The 17,606-nt window shown below is 53.7% G+C and overlaps 1 protein-coding gene across 1 annotated transcript in view; it reads left to right on the top strand.

The window, feature by feature from the left end:
* Nucleotides 1-17,102: 17,102 nt before the first annotated feature.
* Nucleotides 17,103-17,606, top strand: part of LOC138917602 (potassium voltage-gated channel subfamily KQT member 1-like) — a 106,745-nt gene continuing 106,241 nt past the window's right edge. Inside the window, 2 exon segments of the mRNA XM_070234701.1 lie at nt 17,103-17,130; nt 17,348-17,508. Coding sequence (XP_070090802.1) covers nt 17,103-17,130; nt 17,348-17,508 — 189 coding nt within the window.

Here is a 17,606-nt window from a genome sequence, read left to right as displayed (position 1 = left end):
CTGCTTACACGACTCTCTACTTTTCTCTGTGTCTGAACCATTTCATAGCTAATCTGCTCTTTTTAACCGAACAGCTTTGCAGAAAAGAGAAAAAAAAAATGGTTACCAACAAATACTAAACAAACCAATATAAACAATACATATTAAATAAGCCTAACCCTACTATGCTACTGAAAAGGCTTTTATTTCCCTGGGATAATTTTGACAGCATTAGATTGTTTTCCCAAGAGCAGCCAAGTCGAGGGAGATGATTTCGAATTCCACGGTGCTACAGATGCGGTCAGTAGCAACTGCAAGCTGGAAAGGAAACAAAGTTGGGTGTAATCCATTCAAGTTCACACGTTTCACCAGGGACAGCCTCCGAGCCTTTAATACTTATGTATGCATTTATCCATTTATTTAATCAACCACTACTAACGCCTACTACAGGCCAGACGCTGCTCTAAGTCCTTTACGGCTATGAAATATCCTCTCACCTTTACACTCACCTATGGAGTGTGTATGATAATCATCCCCGTTTGACAGATCAGGAAACTGACACACAGAATGGTACGGTAACTTGCCCAAGTTCACACAGCCCGTAGGTGGCAGAGCTAGGACCCATTTGACAGAGTCTGGCTCCAGAGTCCACGCTCCGAATCACCACGCTTAGTCTCCAAAAACCTATAGAAAGCGCCAGCCTTAACCGAAAAGTTTTGTCTTCCCCACCCTACAGTCCCTACGCGGCCCCAGGCTCCAGGGCACTCTTTCAGCTCCTCTGACAGGCCATACTCCTCCCTTGCCCCGTCCCAACGCTCTCCCGCACAAGTCCTCCTTTTCTTGCAGGCATCTGCTCTCAGCTTCAACATCACTGCCTAAGCCACAAAGTCTATCAGTAAATGCCGTATTTCTCGGCACCCAACACAAAATAGTTTTTACGTATCTCCTGGGTAACTAGTCGCTGCCTATCTGTCCTTTCCAACTAGGCTGTGAGGCCCAGTACGTCAAACACCCTGTCAGTCTTGCTCACCAAGTGTCCAGACCACTGAACAACGCACCGACCAGAGGAAAGGAAGGACTTGTCCCAAGGTCAGCTCTCCAGACTTTCTGTGGAAGGAGGCAACGAACGGAGCACCCTCGAGCCTCACGCTTTCTCTGCCAGACTTTCAAGTGTGGGACACATACCTGTGCTCACAACGCTCCCCGGACAGCCCCCACTGCACCCCTAACAGCTAGACTTCCGCACAGTCAAGGGCTTTGGAAAGCACTGGCTCTGCACACAAACGTCACGTGGCCCTCGACAGGCCACTTCCCCTGAACCGGCCTGAGCTTCAGGGGCACAACAGGCTTCATGAAAACCCCAACGGAACGTAGCCTCTAAAGGAGGGAGACCTGCACTCCTCAGAACGCCTCGAGACCAGTGTCCTTATCGACTTCGCGTCTGTCCCTCCAAGAAGCCAAGACCCCGGGGGCCGCTTCAGCGCCCGACTCCCGGGCACCGCGTCCCCAGGCTGGCCCCGTGCCCGGCACACACCGCCCGTTCCATGAACGAGTGACGCGCACGAAGAGACCCCCCCCCCCCGCCCCCCCCCGCTCCGCGCGCCGCACAGCTGTCCCGCGACCTGACGGGCACCTCTCGGCGCACAAGCCTATTCCTCAGAAACACGCTCGCCTCCCACCAGCCCCCAGGCCCACGCCCCCAGGTACCTCTCCCAGATGGCATCATCTTCGCAGGCGCCCTGGTCGTCCGTGTCCGGCGAGCAGGAAGAGCGGGAGCTGAAGGAGGGCCACCTCAGGCCAGCGGCCATGGCTGTGGAGGGCCCGGGCTGCTGTGCCCAGCGGGGACACGGAGCGGCGTCCACGGACGAGCCCGGCCCGGGAGAGAGCCGCAGAGCGCGGCCGGACTCCGCGGGGCTCGGCTCTGGCCAGGCAGGCGCGGCTCGCCGACGCCTCCCACGCCTCCCGCGACGGTGGCCCGGCAGCCGCGCGCGCGCTCCTCTCCCCGCGGGCGCGCGCCGCCGCCCAGACGCTCCCAGGCCGTTGCCCCGCCCCCTCCAGCGGTGGACTGCGGACAGGGACAGGGACACCCTCCTGGGAGAACTCCTGGGGCCCCGCCCACACGCTTCGGACCTTCGCGGAGCGGGAAGGTGCGCTGACAGGGACGCAGGGTCCCCGCCAAGCTCGCTCTCGGGGAACTGCAGCCTCCTCCCTCGGGTTTTACTCGAACGTCAGACCCGAAACCACGCAACGTCTACAAGCAAACCCTTTGACATCAGTCTTAGCAGCCTATGTTCAAGTACCACGTCTGACTGGGCAATGGAAACAAAATACAAAATGAACAAACGGGACTACATCAAAGTAAAAAAATCTTCTGCACGGCAAAGGAAACCATCCACAAAACCAAAACGCAACCTAACACCTGGGAGAAGATACTTGCAAACCGTATGTCGGATAAGGGGTTAATACCCAAAATACAGAAAGAACTCATACACCTCAACAACAAAACAAATCAACAACCCAATTAAAAAAACGGGCAAAAGATCTGAGCAGTGACTTCTCCAAAGAAGATATCCGCATGGCCAACAGGCCTATGGAGAGGTGCTCAACATCATGAGCGATCAGACAAGTGCAAATGAAAACTACCATGAGACGTCACCTTACTCTGGTCAGAATGGCTCTAAGTAGCAAGACAAGAGACAAGTGTCGGAGAGGATGTGGAGAGACGGGAACTCTCCTGCACTGCTGGTGGGAGCGCAGACTGGTGCAGCCACTATGGAAAGCAGTAGGGAGTATCCTCAGAAAACTAAGAAGAGATCTACCGTTATGATCCGGCTATCCCACTGCTGGCTATTCATCCAAAGAACTCGAAGACACAAATGCAGAAAGACACGTGCACCCCTAGGTTCACTGCGGCATTATTCACAACAGCCAAAACTTGGAAGCAACCTAGGTGCCCATCAAGGGAGGAATGGATAAAGAAGATGTGGTACGTATACACAATGGAATACTACTCGGCCATAAGAAATGATGAGACCCGGCCATTTGTGACAACCTGGATGGACCCTGAGGGTATTACGTGAAGTGAAATAAATCAGAGGGAGAAAGTCAAACACCGTGTGATCTCACTCATGAGCAGAAGATAAAAACAATCACAAACACACACAGAGCCACGGAGATTGGATTGCTGGTTACCATAGGGGGAGGGGGGGAGGGGAGAGAGCAAAAGGGGTGATGAGGCTCACATGGGAGGTGACGGACTATAATTAGTTTTTGGGTGGTGAACACGATGTAATCTACACAGAACTCGAAATATATTACAACGTACATCTGAAAGCTATATGATGTTAGAAGCCACTGTTACTGCAATAAAATAAAATAAAATACAATAAAATACAATACAATAAAGAAGTGTAGGAGCCTCAAGAGGCTGACAGGCTTTTGAAAAGTTATTCTAGGGATTTTTACGGCTTAGCTCAGGGCGGCAGACACCAGCCTGAGACACAGCTGTGACACAGTCACTAACTTCAACTAAATTATATTCCGACCGGAGGAAAATCAAAACTACTATAATAATAATAATTTATCAAAGGCCCCACTTTGTGCCAGATCCTGTGCTAACTGCTTTGCACCAACTATCTCATTTAATCCTCACATCCCAAAGCTAGGTTACCGCTACTCTCCCCATTTTAAAGGTGAGGAGACGGAAGCAGAATGATGGCAATCTGCCTGGAATTCACAGAAGGATTCTCTATGTAATGACGTGACTTTTGGACAAGACTGAAAGGCTTAACACATTACAGTGAAGATGCAGATCCCAGTATCACAGAACGTGAAAAACACTGAGTCCTGCCAAGTGCATTAAAACACTAATTATGGATCCTCACAATCTCTTGGCCTGTTTTCTCAGATGAGGGAAAACCCAGTGTGAAAAACCCTTGATGAGAGGTCTGCAGAGGAGGACTACGTCTGGCCTTTAAAGCCGGGAACTATCCCAGTAGATTCGGAGTCAGTGGGCCCAGAGGAGGCCTTGAGCGTCTCTGTTCTTGGAAAAAGCCCCACAGGCTACACTTCCGTGCCCTTGGAGTTGGGCAGTTCAGTCATGCCCTACATCGGGCCGTTTCAGTCAACAACGGGGGTCCCAGAAGATTAGTCCCATGTGGCCTAGGTGTGTAGGAGGCTCTGCCATCTAGGTTTAGGAACTCCGTGGTGTTTGCACAGTCTCGAGATTGCCTGACTGTGACACACTCCTCAGAACTGATCCCCACTGTTAAGCAAAGCATGACTGGACTGCCTTAGATTCTCCACGGTTCCAGACCCTGCACTGTTTACATGACTGCACACGCAGAGGGCACCGTGTCTGAGGCAGAGAGCAGCTGGAATCACACAAGCTCTCGACAGAGAGTCAGGGAAAGGCGTGCTCTGCTTACACGACTCTCTACTTTTCTCTGTGTCTGAACCATTTCATAGCTAATCTGCTCTTTTTAACCGAACAGCTTTGCAGAAAAGAGAAAAAAAAAATGGTTACCAACAAATACTAAACAAACCAATATAAACAATACATATTAAATAAGCCTAACCCTACTATGCTACTGAAAAGGCTTTTATTTCCCTGGGATAATTTTGACAGCATTAGATTGTTTTCCCAAGAGCAGCCAAGTCGAGGGAGATGATTTCGAATTCCACGGTGCTACAGATGCGGTCAGTAGCAACTGCAAGCTGGAAAGGAAACAAAGTTGGGTGTAATCCATTCAAGTTCACACGTTTCACCAGGGACAGCCTCCGAGCCTTTAATACTTATGTATGCATTTATCCATTTATTTAATCAACCACTACTAACGCCTACTACAGGCCAGACGCTGCTCTAAGTACTTTACGGCTATGAAATATCCTCTCACCTTTACACTCACCTATGGAGTGTGTATGATAATCATCCCCGTTTGACAGATCAGGAAACTGACACACAGAATGGTACGGTAACTTGCCCAAGTTCACACAGCCCGTAGGTGGCAGAGCTAGGACCCATTTGACAGAGTCTGGCTCCAGAGTCCACGCTCCGAATCACCACGCTTAGTCTCCAAAAACCTATAGAAAGCGCCAGCCTTAACCGAAAAGTTTTGTCTTCCCCACCCTACAGTCCCTACGCGGCCCCAGGCTCCAGGGCACTCTTTCAGCTCCTCTGACAGGCCATACTCCTCCCTTGCCCCGTCCCAACGCTCTCCCGCACAAGTCCTCCTTTTCTTGCAGGCATCTGCTCTCAGCTTCAACATCACTGCCTAAGCCACAAAGTCTATCAGTAAATGCCGTATTTCTCGGCACCCAACACAAAATAGTTTTTACGTATCTCCTGGGTAACTAGTCGCTGCCTATCTGTCCTTTCCAACTAGGCTGTGAGGCCCAGTACGTCAAACACCCTGTCAGTCTTGCTCACCAAGTGTCCAGACCACTGAACAACGCACCGACCAGAGGAAAGGAAGGACTTGTCCCAAGGTCAGCTCTCCAGACTTTCTGTGGAAGGAGGCAACGAACGGAGCACCCTCGAGCCTCACGCTTTCTCTGCCAGACTTTCAAGTGTGGGACACATACCTGTGCTCACAACGCTCCCCGGACAGCCCCCACTGCACCCCTAACAGCTAGACTTCCGCACAGTCAAGGGCTTTGGAAAGCACTGGCTCTGCACACAAACGTCACGTGGCCCTCGACAGGCCACTTCCCCTGAACCGGCCTGAGCTTCAGGGGCACAACAGGCTTCATGAAAACCCCAACGGAACGTAGCCTCTAAAGGAGGGAGACCTGCACTCCTCAGAACGCCTCGAGACCAGTGTCCTTATCGACTTCGCGTCTGTCCCTCCAAGAAGCCAAGACCCCGGGGGCCGCTTCAGCGCCCGACTCCCGGGCACCGCGTCCCCAGGCTGGCCCCGTGCCCGGCACACACCGCCCGTTCCATGAACGAGTGACGCGCACGAAGAGACCCCCCCCCCCCGCCCCCCCCCGCTCCGCGCGCCGCACAGCTGTCCCGCGACCTGACGGGCACCTCTCGGCGCACAAGCCTATTCCTCAGAAACACGCTCGCCTCCCACCAGCCCCCAGGCCCACGCCCCCAGGTACCTCTCCCAGATGGCATCATCTTCGCAGGCGCCCTGGTCGTCCGTGTCCGGCGAGCAGGAAGAGCGGGAGCTGAAGGAGGGCCACCTCAGGCCAGCGGCCATGGCTGTGGAGGGCCCGGGCTGCTGTGCCCAGCGGGGACACGGAGCGGCGTCCACGGACGAGCCCGGCCCGGGAGAGAGCCGCAGAGCGCGGCCGGACTCCGCGGGGCTCGGCTCTGGCCAGGCAGGCGCGGCTCGCCGACGCCTCCCACGCCTCCCGCGACGGTGGCCCGGCAGCCGCGCGCGCGCTCCTCTCCCCGCGGGCGCGCGCCGCCGCCCAGACGCTCCCAGGCCGTTGCCCCGCCCCCTCCAGCGGTGGACTGCGGACAGGGACAGGGACACCCTCCTGGGAGAACTCCTGGGGCCCCGCCCACACGCTTCGGACCTTCGCGGAGCGGGAAGGTGCGCTGACAGGGACGCAGGGTCCCCGCCAAGCTCGCTCTCGGGGAACTGCAGCCTCCTCCCTCGGGTTTTACTCGAACGTCAGACCCGAAACCACGCAACGTCTACAAGCAAACCCTTTGACATCAGTCTTAGCAGCCTATGTTCAAGTACCACGTCTGACTGGGCAATGGAAACAAAATACAAAATGAACAAACGGGACTACATCAAAGTAAAAAAATCTTCTGCACGGCAAAGGAAACCATCCACAAAACCAAAACGCAACCTAACACCTGGGAGAAGATACTTGCAAACCGTATGTCGGATAAGGGGTTAATACCCAAAATACAGAAAGAACTCATACACCTCAACAACAAAACAAATCAACAACCCAATTAAAAAAACGGGCAAAAGATCTGAGCAGTGACTTCTCCAAAGAAGATATCCGCATGGCCAACAGGCCTATGGAGAGGTGCTCAACATCATGAGCGATCAGACAAGTGCAAATGAAAACTACCATGAGACGTCACCTTACTCTGGTCAGAATGGCTCTAAGTAGCAAGACAAGAGACAAGTGTCGGAGAGGATGTGGAGAGACGGGAACTCTCCTGCACTGCTGGTGGGAGCGCAGACTGGTGCAGCCACTATGGAAAGCAGTAGGGAGTATCCTCAGAAAACTAAGAAGAGATCTACCGTTATGATCCGGCTATCCCACTGCTGGCTATTCATCCAAAGAACTCGAAGACACAAATGCAGAAAGACACGTGCACCCCTAGGTTCACTGCGGCATTATTCACAACAGCCAAAACTTGGAAGCAACCTAGGTGCCCATCAAGGGAGGAATGGATAAAGAAGATGTGGTACGTATACACAATGGAATACTACTCGGCCATAAGAAATGATGAGACCCGGCCATTTGTGACAACCTGGATGGACCCTGAGGGTATTACGTGAAGTGAAATAAATCAGAGGGAGAAAGTCAAACACCGTGTGATCTCACTCATGAGCAGAAGATAAAAACAATCACAAACACACACAGAGCCACGGAGATTGGATTGCTGGTTACCATAGGGGGAGGGGGGGAGGGGAGAGAGCAAAAGGGGTGATGAGGCTCACATGGGAGGTGACGGACTATAATTAGTTTTTGGGTGGTGAACACGATGTAATCTACACAGAACTCGAAATATATTACAACGTACATCTGAAAGCTATATGATGTTAGAAGCCACTGTTACTGCAATAAAATAAAATAAAATACAATAAAATACAATACAATAAAGAAGTGTAGGAGCCTCAAGAGGCTGACAGGCTTTTGAAAAGTTATTCTAGGGATTTTTACGGCTTAGCTCAGGGCGGCAGACACCAGCCTGAGACACAGCTGTGACACAGTCACTAACTTCAACTAAATTATATTCCGACCGGAGGAAAATCAAAACTACTATAATAATAATAATTTATCAAAGGCCCCACTTTGTGCCAGATCCTGTGCTAACTGCTTTGCACCAACTATCTCATTTAATCCTCACATCCCAAAGCTAGGTTACCGCTACTCTCCCCATTTTAAAGGTGAGGAGACGGAAGCAGAATGATGGCAATCTGCCTGGAATTCACAGAAGGATTCTCTATGTAATGACGTGACTTTTGGACAAGACTGAAAGGCTTAACACATTACAGTGAAGATGCAGATCCCAGTATCACAGAACGTGAAAAACACTGAGTCCTGCCAAGTGCATTAAAACACTAATTATGGATCCTCACAATCTCTTGGCCTGTTTTCTCAGATGAGGGAAAACCCAGTGTGAAAAACCCTTGATGAGAGGTCTGCAGAGGAGGACTACGTCTGGCCTTTAAAGCCGGGAACTATCCCAGTAGATTCGGAGTCAGTGGGCCCAGAGGAGGCCTTGAGCGTCTCTGTTCTTGGAAAAAGCCCCACAGGCTACACTTCCGTGCCCTTGGAGTTGGGCAGTTCAGTCATGCCCTACATCGGGACGTTTCAGTCAACAACGGGGGTCCCAGAAGATTAGTCCCATGTGGCCTAGGTGTGTAGGAGGCTCTGCCATCTAGGTTTAGGAACTCCGTGGTGTTTGCACAGTCTCGAGATTGCCTGACTGTGACACACTCCTCAGAACTGATCCCCACTGTTAAGCAAAGCATGACTGGACTGCCTTAGATTCTCCACGGTTCCAGACCCTGCACTGTTTACATGACTGCACACGCAGAGGGCACCGTGTCTGAGGCAGAGAGCAGCTGGAATCACACAAGCTCTCGACAGAGAGTCAGGGAAAGGCGTGCTCTGCTTACACGACTCTCTACTTTTCTCTGTGTCTGAACCATTTCATAGCTAATCTGCTCTTTTTAACCGAACAGCTTTGCAGAAAAGAGAAAAAAAAAATGGTTACCAACAAATACTAAACAAACCAATATAAACAATACATATTAAATAAGCCTAACCCTACTATGCTACTGAAAAGGCTTTTATTTCCCTGGGATAATTTTGACAGCATTAGATTGTTTTCCCAAGAGCAGCCAAGTCGAGGGAGATGATTTCGAATTCCACGGTGCTACAGATGCGGTCAGTAGCAACTGCAAGCTGGAAAGGAAACAAAGTTGGGTGTAATCCATTCAAGTTCACACGTTTCACCAGGGACAGCCTCCGAGCCTTTAATACTTATGTATGCATTTATCCATTTATTTAATCAACCACTACTAACGCCTACTACAGGCCAGACGCTGCTCTAAGTGCTTTACGGCTATGAAATATCCTCTCACCTTTACACTCACCTATGGAGTGTGTATGATAATCATCCCCGTTTGACAGATCAGGAAACTGACACACAGAATGGTACGGTAACTTGCCCAAGTTCACACAGCCCGTAGGTGGCAGAGCTAGGACCCATTTGACAGAGTCTGGCTCCAGAGTCCACGCTCCGAATCACCACGCTTAGTCTCCAAAAACCTATAGAAAGCGCCAGCCTTAACCGAAAAGTTTTGTCTTCCCCACCCTACAGTCCCTACGCGGCCCCAGGCTCCAGGGCACTCTTTCAGCTCCTCTGACAGGCCATACTCCTCCCTTGCCCCGTCCCAACGCTCTCCCGCACAAGTCCTCCTTTTCTTGCAGGCATCTGCTCTCAGCTTCAACATCACTGCCTAAGCCACAAAGTCTATCAGTAAATGCCGTATTTCTCGGCACCCAACACAAAATAGTTTTTACGTATCTCCTGGGTAACTAGTCGCTGCCTATCTGTCCTTTCCAACTAGGCTGTGAGGCCCAGTACGTCAAACACCCTGTCAGTCTTGCTCACCAAGTGTCCAGACCACTGAACAACGCACCGACCAGAGGAAAGGAAGGACTTGTCCCAAGGTCAGCTCTCCAGACTTTCTGTGGAAGGAGGCAACGAACGGAGCACCCTCGAGCCTCACGCTTTCTCTGCCAGACTTTCAAGTGTGGGACACATACCTGTGCTCACAACGCTCCCCGGACAGCCCCCACTGCACCCCTAACAGCTAGACTTCCGCACAGTCAAGGGCTTTGGAAAGCACTGGCTCTGCACACAAACGTCACGTGGCCCTCGACAGGCCACTTCCCCTGAACCGGCCTGAGCTTCAGGGGCACAACAGGCTTCATGAAAACCCCAACGGAACGTAGCCTCTAAAGGAGGGAGACCTGCACTCCTCAGAACGCCTCGAGACCAGTGTCCTTATCGACTTCGCGTCTGTCCCTCCAAGAAGCCAAGACCCCGGGGGCCGCTTCAGCGCCCGACTCCCGGGCACCGCGTCCCCAGGCTGGCCCCGTGCCCGGCACACACCGCCCGTTCCATGAACGAGTGACGCGCACGAAGAGACCCCCCCCCGCCCCCCCCCCGCTCCGCGCGCCGCACAGCTGTCCCGCGACCTGACGGGCACCTCTCGGCGCACAAGCCTATTCCTCAGAAACACGCTCGCCTCCCACCAGCCCCCAGGCCCACGCCCCCAGGTACCTCTCCCAGATGGCATCATCTTCGCAGGCGCCCTGGTCGTCCGTGTCCGGCGAGCAGGAAGAGCGGGAGCTGAAGGAGGGCCACCTCAGGCCAGCGGCCATGGCTGTGGAGGGCCCGGGCTGCTGTGCCCAGCGGGGACACGGAGCGGCGTCCACGGACGAGCCCGGCCCGGGAGAGAGCCGCAGAGCGCGGCCGGACTCCGCGGGGCTCGGCTCTGGCCAGGCAGGCGCGGCTCGCCGACGCCTCCCACGCCTCCCGCGACGGTGGCCCGGCAGCCGCGCGCGCGCTCCTCTCCCCGCGGGCGCGCGCCGCCGCCCAGACGCTCCCAGGCCGTTGCCCCGCCCCCTCCAGCGGTGGACTGCGGACAGGGACAGGGACACCCTCCTGGGAGAACTCCTGGGGCCCCGCCCACACGCTTCGGACCTTCGCGGAGCGGGAAGGTGCGCTGACAGGGACGCAGGGTCCCCGCCAAGCTCGCTCTCGGGGAACTGCAGCCTCCTCCCTCGGGTTTTACTCGAACGTCAGACCCGAAACCACGCAACGTCTACAAGCAAACCCTTTGACATCAGTCTTAGCAGCCTATGTTCAAGTACCACGTCTGACTGGGCAATGGAAACAAAATACAAAATGAACAAACGGGACTACATCAAAGTAAAAAAATCTTCTGCACGGCAAAGGAAACCATCCACAAAACCAAAACGCAACCTAACACCTGGGAGAAGATACTTGCAAACCGTATGTCGGATAAGGGGTTAATACCCAAAATACAGAAAGAACTCATACACCTCAACAACAAAACAAATCAACAACCCAATTAAAAAAACGGGCAAAAGATCTGAGCAGTGACTTCTCCAAAGAAGATATCCGCATGGCCAACAGGCCTATGGAGAGGTGCTCAACATCATGAGCGATCAGACAAGTGCAAATGAAAACTACCATGAGACGTCACCTTACTCTGGTCAGAATGGCTCTAAGTAGCAAGACAAGAGACAAGTGTCGGAGAGGATGTGGAGAGACGGGAACTCTCCTGCACTGCTGGTGGGAGCGCAGACTGGTGCAGCCACTATGGAAAGCAGTAGGGAGTATCCTCAGAAAACTAAGAAGAGATCTACCGTTATGATCCGGCTATCCCACTGCTGGCTATTCATCCAAAGAACTCGAAGACACAAATGCAGAAAGACACGTGCACCCCTAGGTTCACTGCGGCATTATTCACAACAGCCAAAACTTGGAAGCAACCTAGGTGCCCATCAAGGGAGGAATGGATAAAGAAGATGTGGTACGTATACACAATGGAATACTACTCGGCCATAAGAAATGATGAGACCCGGCCATTTGTGACAACCTGGATGGACCCTGAGGGTATTATGTGAAGTGAAATAAATCAGAGGGAGAAAGTCAAACACCGTGTGATCTCACTCATGAGCAGAAGATAAAAACAATCACAAACACACACAGAGCCACGGAGATTGGATTGCTGGTTACCATAGGGGGAGGGGGGGAGGGGAGAGAGCAAAAGGGGTGATGAGGCTCACATGGGAGGTGACGGACTATAATTAGTTTTTGGGTGGTGAACACGATGTAATCTACACAGAACTCGAAATATATTACAACGTACATCTGAAAGCTATATGATGTTAGAAGCCACTGTTACTGCAATAAAATAAAATAAAATACAATAAAATACAATACAATAAAGAAGTGTAGGAGCCTCAAGAGGCTGACAGGCTTTTGAAAAGTTATTCTAGGGATTTTTACGGCTTAGCTCAGGGCGGCAGACACCAGCCTGAGACACAGCTGTGACACAGTCACTAACTTCAACTAAATTATATTCCGACCGGAGGAAAATCAAAACTACTATAATAATAATAATTTATCAAAGGCCCCACTTTGTGCCAGATCCTGTGCTAACTGCTTTGCACCAACTATCTCATTTAATCCTCACATCCCAAAGCTAGGTTACCGCTACTCTCCCCATTTTAAAGGTGAGGAGACGGAAGCAGAATGATGGCAATCTGCCTGGAATTCACAGAAGGATTCTCTATGTAATGACGTGACTTTTGGACAAGACTGAAAGGCTTAACACATTACAGTGAAGATGCAGATCCCAGTATCACAGAACGTGAAAAACACTGAGTCCTGCCAAGTGCATTAAAACACTAATTATGGATCCTCACAATCTCTTGGCCTGTTTTCTCAGATGAGGGAAAACCCAGTGTGAAAAACCCTTGATGAGAGGTCTGCAGAGGAGGACTACGTCTGGCCTTTAAAGCCGGGAACTATCCCAGTAGATTCGGAGTCAGTGGGCCCAGAGGAGGCCTTGAGCGTCTCTGTTCTTGGAAAAAGCCCCACAGGCTACACTTCCGTGCCCTTGGAGTTGGGCAGTTCAGTCATGCCCTACATCGGGACGTTTCAGTCAACAACGGGGGTCCCAGAAGATTAGTCCCATGTGGCCTAGGTGTGTAGGAGGCTCTGCCATCTAGGTTTAGGAACTCCGTGGTGTTTGCACAGTCTCGAGATTGCCTGACTGTGACACACTCCTCAGAACTGATCCCCACTGTTAAGCAAAGCATGACTGGACTGCCTTAGATTCTCCACGGTTCCAGACCCTGCACTGTTTACATGACTGCACACGCAGAGGGCACCGTGTCTGAGGCAGAGAGCAGCTGGAATCACACAAGCTCTCGACAGAGAGTCAGGGAAAGGCGTGCTCTGCTTACACGACTCTCTACTTTTCTCCGTGTCTGAACCATTTCATAGCTAATCTGCTCTTTTTAACCGAACAGCTTTGCAGAAAAGAGAAAAAAAAAATGGTTACCAACAAATACTAAACAAACCAATATAAACAATACATATTAAATAAGCCTAACCCTACTATGCTACTGAAAAGGCTTTTATTTCCCTGGGATAATTTTGACAGCATTAGATTGTTTTCCCAAGAGCAGCCAAGTCGAGGGAGATGATTTCGAATTCCACGGTGCTACAGATGCGGTCAGTAGCAACTGCAAGCTGGAAAGGAAACAAAGTTGGGTGTAATCCATTCAAGTTCACACGTTTCACCAGGGACAGCCTCCGAGCCTTTAATACTTATGTATGCATTTATCCATTTATTTAATCAACCACTACTAACGCCTACTACAGGCCAGACGCTGCTCTAAGTACTTTACGGCTATGAAATATCCTCTCACCTTTACACTCACCTATGGAGTGTGTATGATAATCATCCCCGTTTGACAGATCAGGAAACTGACACACAGAATGGTACGGTAACTTGCCCAAGTTCACACAGCCCGTAGGTGGCAGAGCTAGGACCCATTTGACAGAGTCTGGCTCCAGAGTCCACGCTCCGAATCACCACGCTTAGTCTCCAAAAACCTATAGAAAGCGCCAGCCTTAACCGAAAAGTTTTGTCTTCCCCACCCTACAGTCCCTACGCGGCCCCAGGCTCCAGGGCACTCTTTCAGCTCCTCTGACAGGCCATACTCCTCCCTTGCCCCGTCCCAACGCTCTCCCGCACAAGTCCTCCTTTTCTTGCAGGCATCTGCTCTCAGCTTCAACATCACTGCCTAAGCCACAAAGTCTATCAGTAAATGCCGTATTTCTCGGCACCCAACACAAAATAGTTTTTACGTATCTCCTGGGTAACTAGTCGCTGCCTATCTGTCCTTTCCAACTAGGCTGTGAGGCCCAGTACGTCAAACACCCTGTCAGTCTTGCTCACCAAGTGTCCAGACCACTGAACAACGCACCGACCAGAGGAAAGGAAGGACTTGTCCCAAGGTCAGCTCTCCAGACTTTCTGTGGAAGGAGGCAACGAACGGAGCACCCTCGAGCCTCACGCTTTCTCTGCCAGACTTTCAAGTGTGGGACACATACCTGTGCTCACAACGCTCCCCGGACAGCCCCCACTGCACCCCTAACAGCTAGACTTCCGCACAGTCAAGGGCTTTGGAAAGCACTGGCTCTGCACACAAACGTCACGTGGCCCTCGACAGGCCACTTCCCCTGAACCGGCCTGAGCTTCAGGGGCACAACAGGCTTCATGAAAACCCCAACGGAACGTAGCCTCTAAAGGAGGGAGACCTGCACTCCTCAGAACGCCTCGAGACCAGTGTCCTTATCGACTTCGCGTCTGTCCCTCCAAGAAGCCAAGACCCCGGGGGCCGCTTCAGCGCCCGACTCCCGGGCACCGCGTCCCCAGGCTGGCCCCGTGCCCGGCACACACCGCCCGTTCCATGAACGAGTGACGCGCACGAAGAGACCCCCCCCGCCCCCCCCCCCGCTCCGCGCGCCGCACAGCTGTCCCGCGACCTGACGGGCACCTCTCGGCGCACAAGCCTATTCCTCAGAAACACGCTCGCCTCCCACCAGCCCCCAGGCCCACGCCCCCAGGTACCTCTCCCAGATGGCATCATCTTCGCAGGCGCCCTGGTCGTCCGTGTCCGGCGAGCAGGAAGAGCCGGAGCTGAAGGAGGGCCTCCTCAGGCTAGCGGCCGTGGCTGTGGAGGGCCCGGGCTGCTGTGCCCAGCGGGGACATGGAGCGGCGTCCACCGACGCCGGGGGAACGGACGAGCCAGGCCCGCGAGAGAGCAGCAGAGCGGGTCCGGCTGGACTCCGCGGGGCTTGGCTCTGGCCAGGCAGGCGCGGCTTGCTGACGCCTCCCAGGACGGCGGCCCAGCAGCCGCGCGCTCCGTGCGCGCGCGCGCCGCCGCCCAGAGGCTCCCAGGCCTCTGCCCCGCCCCCCCGGGAGGTGGACTGCGGACAGGGACAGGGGACACCCTCCTGGGAGAACTCCTGGGGCCCCGCCCACACGCTGCTTGGGACCTTCGCGGAGCTGCAAGGTGCGCTGACAGGGACGCACGTTCCCCGCTATGCTCGCTCTCGGGGAACTGCAGCCTCCTCAGGTTTTACTTGAATGTCACACCCGAAACCATGCAACGTCTAGAAGCAAACAGAGGCAGGATGCTCTTTGACATCAGTCTTAGCAGCCTATTTTCAAGTAACACGTCTGACTGGGCAAGGGAAACAAAATACCAAATGAACAAATGGGACTACGTCAAAGTCAAAAAAATCTTCTGCACGGCAAAGGAAACCATCCACAAGACCAAAACACAACCTAACACCTGGGAGAAGATCCTTGCAAACCATATATCGGATAAGGGGTTAATATCCAAAATACAGAAAGAACGCGCTGGACTCTGTGGTCTTGGAGAAGAGAGACGAGCTCCCTTCCTGGGTCCCAAAGGATGGCCACATTACAGCCTGGTGTGAGGCAGCTGCCACCAAGATGCCCTGGAGAGGGCAGGAGAGGCCACAGGCCATTCTCTTTACTGCCTCTGCTCTGGGAGGCAGAAGACGTAGAGAATTTAGAACTTTTTGAGCACAACCTGGCTGTGGGGTCTGGGAAGCCCTGGGGCCTGGCCCTGGCCCGAAAGAGCCCCCTTCCCTCCTGGGCCTCACTTTCTTTACATGTGGGACATAAAGGCTTGGGGACAGTGGTGTGGGGCAGGGGGCACGTGACAGGTGCGGCCGGTTTTGTTGGAGTGGGAACTGTCGGTCAGCTGAAAGATGGCCCCAGAGATGCCCATGTCCAGACCCCTAACCCTGTTTGTGACCTTACATGGCAAAAGGGGCTTTGCAAGTGTCATTCTGCGAAGGATCTTGATATGGGAGGTCATCCTGGAGCACCTGGAAGCAGGGTCTTGGGGTGGGGAGAGAGCCTGGGCTCCCGGTGCTGGGTAGGGGGTCCGAGTCATGGGCCAGCAGTCTCTCCACACCTGTGTCCCTGGGGCCACACGGTTGCTCCTCTGCTGTCCTGTCCCTGAGAACCCGCTGAGAGGGTGCTTGCAGACCCTGGAATGTCCCCTTAGAGGTCCCTCTCCCCCAGGCAGGAGGAGGGCTGGGAGCTTGGCTCGGTGACATCTAGGGACGGGGAAGGGCCTTGGAGGGTCAGGGGCCTTCAGGAAGCAAGGGCTCTTTGTCTTTATGGTTGGGGCTCGGTCAGAGCTGCCGTCTGTGGTATTGGTGTGCAGGCGGGCTGGGGGCCATCCTACCACCTTCCCTTTGCTGAGTTCCTGGGCTCCAGCTATGGCCCTGGGGAGGAGAGAGCAGACAGCCGTCAGAGCAGCCCAGGCTCCAAGGCTTCAGCCCCTCAGGGAGCCCGGGGCCCTGGTGACACCCCGTTAACAGGTTAGCAGGAGTTAACCCAGTTAGCAGGAGTCGGCCCGCCCTCCCCGGCAGGCTGGGTTCGGTGCTCTAACCACCAGGTGCCCTGTGGGGGCCGGGAGCTCCTGTCGCCCCTGGGCCCTTGGCTGCCCTGTGGACGCACTTGTAAGAACAGATACCAGATCTTATTAGATGTCACGTATGGAGACGTGGTCCCACCCTGAGAGCTCCCTTCATAAAGTGTGTGCCTCACTGATTCTCGGTGCATTCACAGGGTTGTGCATACATCACCACTGTCTAAGCTCAGAATACTTTCATCACCCCAAAAGGAAACCCCGTACCCACTGGCCGTCACTCCCTGTCCCTCTGGCCCTCGGTGACCCCCAGTCGGATTCCTGTCCCTGTGGATTTCCCGTTCTGGGCATTTCATGTCTTCAGTGCCCGGCTTCTTGGCGCCATGTTGACGGTCCACCCACCACAGCATGGTCAGAACGTCCTCCTTTTCTGCCAATGACAACACCTGCTGTGTGGATGGGCTGTGCCTCATGCATCCATTCACCGGCTGCTGGACACTTGGGTTTGGGTGGCCCTTTGAGTTCTTCCATCTGGGGAGGGGCGGGGCTTGGTCCTGCTGGGTGGGGTGGGCTGGGCATGGTGGGTGAGCCCCTCGACTCCCTGGACCTGGGCTTGTGTCTGTGGCAGGGGCAGAGGGGGCACGCTGGCCACAGGAGCTGACCAATGGGGCTGACCGCTGTGTCCTCCTGTCTCGCAGCTTCCTCATCGTCCTGGCCTGCCTCATCTTCAGCGTGCTGTCTACCAACGAGCAGTATGTCACTCTGGCCACAGGGACCCTCTTCTGGATGGTAAGTAGCAGCACGAGGGGCCAGCCAGCTGTCACAGCCACACTGGACCTCCTCGTGTCCCAGGCGTGGGGGCTGTGGGTGGAGTGAGGGTCTCCTGG

This window comes from Equus caballus, chromosome 14 (assembly GCF_041296265.1).
Source record: "Equus caballus isolate H_3958 breed thoroughbred chromosome 14, TB-T2T, whole genome shotgun sequence".
Classification (NCBI taxonomy): Eukaryota; Metazoa; Chordata; class Mammalia; order Perissodactyla; family Equidae; genus Equus; species Equus caballus.
Note: the sequence above shows the minus strand (reverse complement) of the source record. Positions and strands in the feature narration are given on the sequence as shown.